General features: G+C 47.5%; 1 protein-coding gene across 1 annotated transcript; it reads right to left on the bottom strand.

Annotated features, from left to right (window-relative positions):
* Positions 1–4,635: 4,635 nt before the first annotated feature.
* Positions 4,636–6,103, bottom strand: LOC119310747. The gene is made up of 5 exons (XM_037586383.1): positions 5,993–6,103; positions 5,609–5,758; positions 5,343–5,510; positions 4,957–5,053; positions 4,636–4,884 (listed from the first exon to the last, which is right to left on the bottom strand). Exons 1-5 carry the CDS (start codon positions 6,101–6,103, stop codon positions 4,733–4,735), a joined length of 678 nt encoding a protein of 225 aa, XP_037442280.1. The 3' UTR covers positions 4,636–4,732.
* Positions 6,104–9,012: the final 2,909 nt, after the last annotated feature.

Below are 9,012 nucleotides of genomic sequence, written 5' to 3' on the forward strand. Positions count from 1 at the left end.
TTTGCATCAGCCAAGCTTGCCCTTGTTACAAATAATTGTTCTGTTGCTCAGGGACAGCAGTGAGACAATGCCTCTTTAGTTGTAATTGTGATACTCCTGATCTGCAAGTAAACACTCCTGTGATACTAAATGTTGGTTGTTAGTACAGAGGTGGTGACATTAGTTGGTTCTCTGGTATTGATTTCATGATTTGTGGTTAATACATGATGTAATACAATCCACACTGCATTATATTTCCGGTTACATCTCTTACTTACTCACCACTAGCATTCTTTCTAATTCGCTTCTTGCGTCATTGGCGCAACCGGGTCATCTAGTGGAATGAATGTTTGCGATGGAACCAGACATGGGGAGCGATGGTTTGAGATGAATAGGGGCCCGTTGTCACCTATGGTGGGTCCAACAGCTGGTGACGGAAAGCTGGTGTGGATGTTCTCTACTCTGGTGGGTCCCCACGTAAGCAAGTGAAAAAATGCTGATGTGGATAGCCAGCATATTTAGATAAATAGATTAGTGGGGATGAACTTCTTAGGTACTTCCTCCGTCCGAAAGTACTTGTCATCAAAATAGATAAAAAAAGATGTATCTAAAACTAAAATACATCTACATCCATCTCCTTTTATCCATTTTGATGACAAGTATTTTTGGACGGATGGAGTATATAGGATATAGGATGCCCAGTGGCCGAATTTATAATGAAACGAAAGTATACTGTTCAGCCGATACTCCGATGCTCCATCCAGCGGATGTGCTTCATTTTGTCCCATGCATGTATGGTTAAATCAATAGGATTGTGCTGTATAGGGCCGGTCCTGAGACACAGCCTAATGATAAGGAAAGCATTTTTTGGTAATATGCCTTCAAGGAGGGAAAGGACACCCACAATGGCGAGAGGGTGAGATTTAGGGGTAGAGAGAGAGAGAGGGAGGGAGGGAGAGGGGAATTTCCATGTGTGATGAGCTCTGTTAGATACTTGATCCTTATGTTAAAACATATGCGTAGTATACTCTATCTGCCCCCGCGTCGTCCACGCGACCAAACCCTAGCCGCTGGGGGGCGCGATCTCGCTCTTCCCCTCCCTCCGCCGCCGCCGGAGGACGCCGCCGGGCTAAGCTTGGAGGCCGACGATGGTGGCGGGGGACTCCCTCTCTCCGCGTCTTAGGGTGGTCGGGGCCCCTAAACGCGTGGTGGTGTGGCCGATCCAATCTATGCGGCGCGACGGCGATGGCTGCGACAGGTGGCAGCGTGGTGGCCGGCCCTGCCTCGGGTGGCGATAGCTACAGGCGTGACACGTCACTATACCGGGAAAGGCGGTGGCTATGGTCGGCGATGGCGCGCCATCGGCCGTTAGATCGGCACTGGCGGCGTAGAGGGCCTGCTGGACTGTTCGGCGGCACCTCTGGTCAGATCTGATCTGGTCGGTGCAGCCAGTGGTGGTGGCCATCTCTTCTGTCGGAGGTGGTCGGCCTGAGGATGGATCATCAGATCTCAAGATTCGTCATTTAGTCCCCGGGTGCGAGTCGGGAAGACAGAGTTGCCGGTGAAAACCGAGCCGATGGCAGGTGATAGCGTTGTTCTGCGCCATTACCTTGATGAGGGCATCGTCATGTGACTTCTGTTGACCCACTCGTGATGCTCCGGGGAAAACCCTAAGATATGGTCTTCCAGATCGGACGATGACGGCATTGCGGTGTCGTTTCTCTCTTGGGAGCATTGTTTGTGGAGCAGCGCTGGAAGATAGAGGTAGGAGGTGGAGCGGCTTCGTCTTGCACGGAGCTTCGGTGAAGGTCTTAAGTCATGCATGGGCGACAGGTGCTACGCTGTGTCATGCCTGGTCGGCAGGTGCTACACACGACAGATCTTCCAGAATCTTCGCGTCTAATGGATGAGCGCAGGGTGATGGCGCTGCTGGGAGCCGTGGTGGCGTCGACGGATGGACGGACTGGCAAGGATGATGTGAATCTCTCTCCTGAAGATGGGTCAGCGGTTTGAGGATGATGGCGGCTTCTAAAACGTGTGCATGTGATGTACGCTTTAGGTCTGCTGCACCGGCTTTACGGATACGTTATGTGGATGGATCGGCGACGACACCGATTTTAGATATGGGGAGTGAGAGCACTCAACATTATCGAGTTTTTTAGGTGTGCAAGGTGGCTTCGGCTTGATGTATATTCTTATTAGACCTTTATTGAATAATAAATAAAGATAACTGATGATGGATAGACCGGGGTTTAACCTCTTTTTCAGAAGAAAAAAATAGTATACTCTATCTGAGGCAGCAATGCTAGGTTCTGTTGCCTCAAAGGAAAAACTAGTGCTAGGTTCTCATGCAGATTGGAGAGTTACTCGTGTCTCTCCATGACACGCTCCATCGCAGTTGTGGCAGCTGAGTGTAATAGTGTTCGTGATGATTAGTTCATGTTACTGTCCTAATGCAGTAGTTATGAAAATTAGGAAAAGGAAATTACCAAGTGACGTGGGATCGTCATTACAGAGCTCAGGAAGTGTTTGTTAATTTGCATAAGGAAGGGATCAGTTGCACAGTCATCTGACGAAAGACCAACAGTTGACACTTGACAGACACGCACCACCATCAGCTACTTCTAGTGACTTGGTGAGGAGACGGCCTGGTGTGGTCAGCCGACGACGGGGTGCTCCTTGGCGTCGATGGGGGCCTTGTCGACATGGCCGTCCTGCTTGGGGATGATGAGCCCAACCCTCCCATCCTTCCTCTTGTACAGGACGTTCACCTCCCCTCCATTGGTACTTCAGACAATTCAGTTTAGTCTAGTTCAGATAAGTTCAGTTGCAACCAGTCATGTATGTGTTGGAAATATTAGCATTTTTCTGATTAAACTAATCCACGAGTAAAATAAGCATGGCAAATACGGTATGCATCTCATACCGATACCTCAGCATTCTAGTACATACAGAACATAGACGTGAACCATCTATGAACAGTACATATACGGCTAGTACAAGTACGAGTAAACGAGGGATGAATAGATCATATCCTCCGGTTGGCCAGGTCAACGCGGCGGCGACAGCAGCAGCCTCGGCGTCATCCGTGGCCTTCTTCTTGGCAGCAGCGGCGTTGACCATGGTGTCGATGCAAGGGAAGTAGTGGAAGCAGAGGCGGACGGAGATGCGGACGGATTGGGAGCAGTCACGTCGAGGCGCTCCCGAAAAACCGTATTGCCGTTCTCCCGAGTAGGATCTCGAACGACAGTGTTCCGGAGGCACATGCTGAAAGCACAAGTGCTCCATGGGTGATTTTGATAATTAATGTCAACATATCTCTTGTTAGACTAATACTTTTATCTAGTATATTTCAGATGAGTTCAACATTGGAGTGGCAGGACAAGAGGATGTGGAGCCCCTTCAAGATGCTAAGGACACATATTGGCAAAAGCTCAAGACTCTTCATTTTCATTTTAGTGATCCAAGATCACATAGAGTACATAGGAAAAGGCAATACTAGTAAAAGGGGATGAGGTGTTGCTTAATGGTTTGCTTGCTCAAAATGCTTAGTGATATGCTTCAAAATCCCTCAACCACTTTCTCATTTCCACATATGTCCCAAACCTAAAATCAAACTCAGCCCCACTGATTTGATTCATCCGGCGCCACCGAGTTCATTGACATAGCCACTGCTAGAAACCCTAATCAGTTCGGTCTCATCGATGGGATCTCAGTCTCACCGAGATGGCCCTGCAAACTCTCTGTCACCTATTGTAATTATTTCGGTCTCACCGAGATATGCAGTCGGTCCCATCGAGTTTGCTTGACCGAGTCTCTGTTTTCTGATTGCTGAAAGCGGTCTCACCGAGTTCATGCAATCGGTCTCACCGAGATGAGGTTTTTCCCTAACCCTAGTACATTGGTCCCACCGAGTTCACCTTGTCGGTCCCACCAAAAACTCTAACGTTCACATTTTGAACCATGTCGGTCTAACCGAGTTTCACCGAGTTTGGTAAATTGTGTGTAACGGCTAGATTTTGTGTGGAGGCTATATATACCCCTCCACCCTCTTCTCCATTTGAGAGAGAGCCATCAGAACGTGCCTACACTTCCACTAGTACAAATGCCCGTGCGTTGCACCGGGCACCATTTTTTGTATCTAATTTTAATAATTTTAATATACATCGATAATAAGGTTAAACTGATTAGTTCTTTATGTAGCATGAGGTTCGGACGTGAAGAAGCCGCCTTAGCGTTATCCATCTGTTTTTATGGAAGAGTAATTTTTTCTTGGAATAGATTGTCTGTCATTTTCTTTTTGCTTTTCTGAAAAATGCGGAAAATTCCTTATTTAAAAGTTAGCATTTTCATAAAAACTGGAACACTTTTTTAAGAATAGTTACTATTTTTATGAAAATCAGTGCATTTCTTTGAAGAAGAACATTTTTGAAGAGCTTTCTTTGAAAAGTTTTTTTTGTGTAAGCAACAGTCCCATCAAACTTTCGCTGGTTGGTCGTAAGGATTTGGCAGGCTCGCTCCAGCCACCAGGAGTACACCGTGCCCTCCCGGAGGCCATCTTCACGTCATAATGTCTCGAATCGAAACAAGACCAAGCCGCGATCCTCCTCCAAACTTGGCGAGCAAAATAACAGTTCAGAAGAAGATGATCCACTGACTCCTCCTGTGAACTGCACATCGAACAAATCTCGCTTCCTTGCCATCCTCTCTGGATCAGCTTGTCCGCGGTCAGAATCCTCCCAAGCGACAGGTGTCAACAGAAATTTTTTACTTTGTTTTCAGCCAAAGCCTTCCAGAAAGTTCGAGAGCAAGTGCTCGAGTAAGAGCCCCAGAACATTGCCTTGTAGGTTGAGCGCGTCATATACATTCCATCTGTTGTCCAACACCAGGAGACGACATCTTGGCCTGTGGTATTTGCACCTCTCTGATCAACAACCATAATTTGATGGATTCATGAACTAACTCGGTGGTGTTGACCTGACGGAGTGCAGAAATCCATTTGTTCCCCTGAAGGGCTGTGCAAACAGAGATCTTCTTCGTTTTGAACTTGCGGAACATGCCAGAAGCGACCTCCCTGCGGACATAGCAAAAAGGAATCTAGCGAGTTCAGCATTCATAGCTCTAACACGTACTAATGAGGAACAGTAAAATCACTCAGCAAAGAGAAATTAGTAACCTGAACGTTTTATCTGTAAGAACATAATAACATGGTGCCTCTATGCAGTTTTGACATGATCATGTTTATGCCCCTAAACATTAGCCAAGTTCATGCACTTCTTGTCACATATGAATAGTGGATATTCATTTATACATTGCTTAAGTTACATAAGATTTCTGAAAAGTGCAGGTCAATGGCAGCGTACATTGCTGGAGATCCAGAGAGGCAGGGCTCGGCGAGCAGGGGCGGGGCATAGAGCGCGGCGGCTGCAGCTAGAGCCTCCGCATCCGTGTCGACGTAAGCCTCGGCCGGATCCGACGCGCTGATTCTGACGCTGCCGTGCGTCCTCCTCCTCCCGGTCGTTGGCTCTTATCTAACAGTATAAGAAGCAGGCATGGGCACACAGAATATGATTTAAGAAAACTGACAGGATGCACAAGCTGGGACGCAACTCATGTTTCGGTAACGTACCTTAAGCTCCTCGTTTTCCAGCTCACACTTGTATAAAATCTTTAGATCCTCATTTTCACTCTTTAGGGAATTAGGTGTTCTATATTCAGTGCAGCAGACAAGGGTAGCAGTCCGTAGCAACCTGATTATGTAAAGATTAGGTGATATGCGCTGCTAGTACCAAGCAGAGTAGCAGCTGAGGAAATGCTCCTCTTACCGGGGAATATCCGGTCATCGTCGGAGCGACATAGGGCCATGCACGTCGCCTCCCACATCCTCCAGTTCTCATCCGCCTGACATCTCCGCGTGCACACGCTAGTCAGTAGCATCAGTGAGGAGCCGATCGAAATCCTAGGATAAAGAGGAGGGAGTGGATGGAGCGGAGGGGTCACCTTGAGGAGGCACCACTGGAGGCGAACGTCGCGGGCCTCCCAGGGGCCAAGACTCGTGCTGCAGCGCGTTGACGGCCTCCAGCCGCGCGCGGTCGGCGGCGAGCGCCTCCACCCGCGGCATCATCGCCACGGCCTACGCGCGCAGCCACTCGCCCTCCCGGCAGGCCGGCCCCGCGACGACGCCACGTCCATGGAATCGCGGAGACGGAGCTGGTCGGCCGGCGCCGCAACAACTTTCTTGTCACGCCGGATTGGCACCTGCCCTCTCCATCCCCGTCCACGAGCCCGCCGGCGCCAACCTCCGGTCCCCTTAATCGAGCCCGCTCGTCTCGAGTGCAGCACGCCATCCCATCCTCTGCCTCCCGCGAGGTCGCTGGCGCGCAGATCGGCCCGCTCGATCTTCGTGAGGCGGATGCCAGCTCCGCACCCTCCCATCCTCTGCCTCCAGCGAGGTCGCGGCCAGTCGATGGAGGGAAGCTGTGAACGGCGAAGAAAGCCCCGGGTGGGGAGGAGATGGGATTGGGAGGCAGGAGTCGGCCGGCGGCGCGCGGGGCCTGGCTGGAGGGAACGGTGGGTTGGGCGGGGCGGAGCGCCGCGAGGCAGAGCGTGGCTGCGTTTTTATTTTCTTTCGTACCGATTCAATTCAATTAGTACCACCTCGTTTATATTACAATTTTATCTCGTAAAAGCGTATTATGACATGTGAAGAAAGCGTATTGTGACGGTGAATCCGGAGACCCAATCCGTGCTTTATTATTAGGGAGAGACTACACATTTTCTGAGAGAGAACCACCTACTCATGTGTTGAGACCAAGACATTCCAATCCAACCAAAAGAATCTTGATCTCTAGCCTTCCCCAAGTTGCTTTCCACTCAAATCATATTTCACCATATCCAAATCTATGAGAGAGAGTTGAGTGTTGTGGAGACTATCATTTGAAGCACAACAACAAGGAGTTCATCATCAACACATCATCTATTACCTTTTGGAGAGTGGTGTCTCCTAGATTGGTTAGATGTCACTTGGGAGCCTCCGTCAAGATTGTGGAGTTGAACCAAGGAGTTTGTAAGGGCAAGGAGATCGCTTACTTCGTGAAGATCTACCCAAGTGAGGCAAGTCCTTAATGGGCGATGGCCATGGTGGAATAGACAAGGTTGCTTCTTTATGGACCCTCGTGGGTGGAGCCCTCCGTGGACTCGCACTATCCTTCGTGGGTTGAAGTCTCCACCAACGTTGATGTACGATAGCACCACCTATCGGAACCACGCCAAAAATCTCCATGTCTCAAATTGCATTTGCACACTCCAATCCCATCCCTTTACCTTCTTGCAAGTTGCATGCTTTACTTTCTGCTGCTCATATACTCTTTCCATGCTTGCTTGAAATGTATTGTGAATGTTGAAAATTGTGCTAATTTGCAACCTCAACTTGAAAAACTTAAGAACTGTCACCTTTACTTGTTGAGGGTCTAATCACCCCCCTCTAGACACCTCTTGTCGATCCTTTCAATTGGTATCAGAGCTTTGGTCTTTATTGCTTTGGTTTAATCACCATTGCAGGAAGATGGATGAGTCTATGATTGGGAGTATTAGACGTAGAGTGCCTATGCTTGATGGAGAGTTCTATAATGCTTGGAAAAATGAGATGCTTGAGATTTCCAATGAATATCACTTGAAAAAGTACATTACTACCCCTTGTGCATCCCTTATTGATCCTTTGCATCCTACCCCAGATGAGTCTCTTGACGTGATTCGGAATCTTAGAACGTCAATCTTATCACTAGAGGATTGCCTAGAAATTTGATTACTTGCTTGCCAACTCTTGAATGTGCTTACACCATATGGAGATTTCTTGAGGAACGATTTCCAAACTATTCCTTGAAAAACTTAGACGAGACTGTTCACAAGTCCATTGCTTTAAATAAGATGATTCCTAATGATCCTAAGTTTGGTGATTGTCTATTTGAGTTTTGTGACCTTATGCGTGCCAAAGGAGATGTTGGAATCATTAGCAACATCATTTCTGAAGTCATTAGAATTCATAAAGATGCACATTGTCCTAATCACAAAACTAAGGAATCACTCTCTCTAGGAAATGATCAATCACAAGATGATGTTGAACATGGATACTATGATGAGGATGATGATAATGACTATGATCTTGATGAGTCTATGAGACACTTTGTCTTATGGCTAACCTTCGCGGCTACATGGCTGGAGGAAAGGAATGGGTTCTTGATAGTGAATGTACCGATCACATGACTAGAGACAAGGATATGTTTCGTGAGCTTGCTGAAAACGATGGCCCTCGAAAGTATGTAACTTTTGGTGACAACTCAAAGGGTAAGGTGGTTGGCCTCGGTATGGTGGCCATCTCACATGACAGCTCCATACAAAATGTTATGCTCGTTGAATCTCTTGGCTATAATTTACTTTTTGTATCTAGACTAGCCAATTTCGGTTTCAGTGTCCTATTTACTGAAGTAGATGGCCAAGTGTTTCGAAGAGATAATCATAATATGGTCTTTACCGGTATACGTCGAGGTGATCTATACATTGTTGATTTCACTAAAAATGTTCAACATAGAACTTGCTTAATTGCTAAATCCTCTAGAGGTTGGTTGTGGCATAGACGATTAGGTCATGCGGGCATGCGAAATCTTGACAAGCTTATTAAAGGTGATCATATCCTTGGTGTTAAAGATGTTATATTTGACAAGGATAGACTTTGTAGTGCTTGCCAAGCAGGAAAACAAGTTGGAGGAAGTCATCCCGTGAAGAACATCATGACCACAAGAAGACCGCTTGAGCTACTTCACATGGATCTTTTTGGTCCCAACGCCTACAAGAGTCTCGGTGGTAACTCATTCAGAATGGTCATTGTTGATGATTTTTCAAGATTTAGGTGGGTGTTCTTTCTTGCTGATAAATCGCAGGTCCAAAAGATCTTCAAGAACTTCGCTAGGAAGGCCCAAAATCAATTTGAAGTGAAGATCAAGAGGTTCGCAGCGACAATGGAACAGAGTTCAAGAA

This window comes from Triticum dicoccoides, chromosome 5B (genome assembly GCF_002162155.2).
Source record: "Triticum dicoccoides isolate Atlit2015 ecotype Zavitan chromosome 5B, WEW_v2.0, whole genome shotgun sequence".
NCBI classification, from domain to species: domain Eukaryota; kingdom Viridiplantae; phylum Streptophyta; class Magnoliopsida; order Poales; family Poaceae; genus Triticum; species Triticum dicoccoides.

Coding starts and splice junctions, on each gene's coding strand:
- LOC119310747 (XM_037586383.1), bottom strand. CDS start 6,103: ATGATGCCGCGGGTGGAGGCGCTCGCCGCCGACCGCGCGCGGCTGGAG. Junction 5,759..5,992: donor CGCGACGTTCGCCTCCAGTG/GTGCCTCCTCAA, acceptor TGGTACTAGCAG/CGCATATCACCTAATCTTTA. Junction 5,511..5,608: donor TGGAAAACGAGGAGCTTAAG/GTACGTTACCGA, acceptor TTATACTGTTAG/ATAAGAGCCAACGACCGGGA.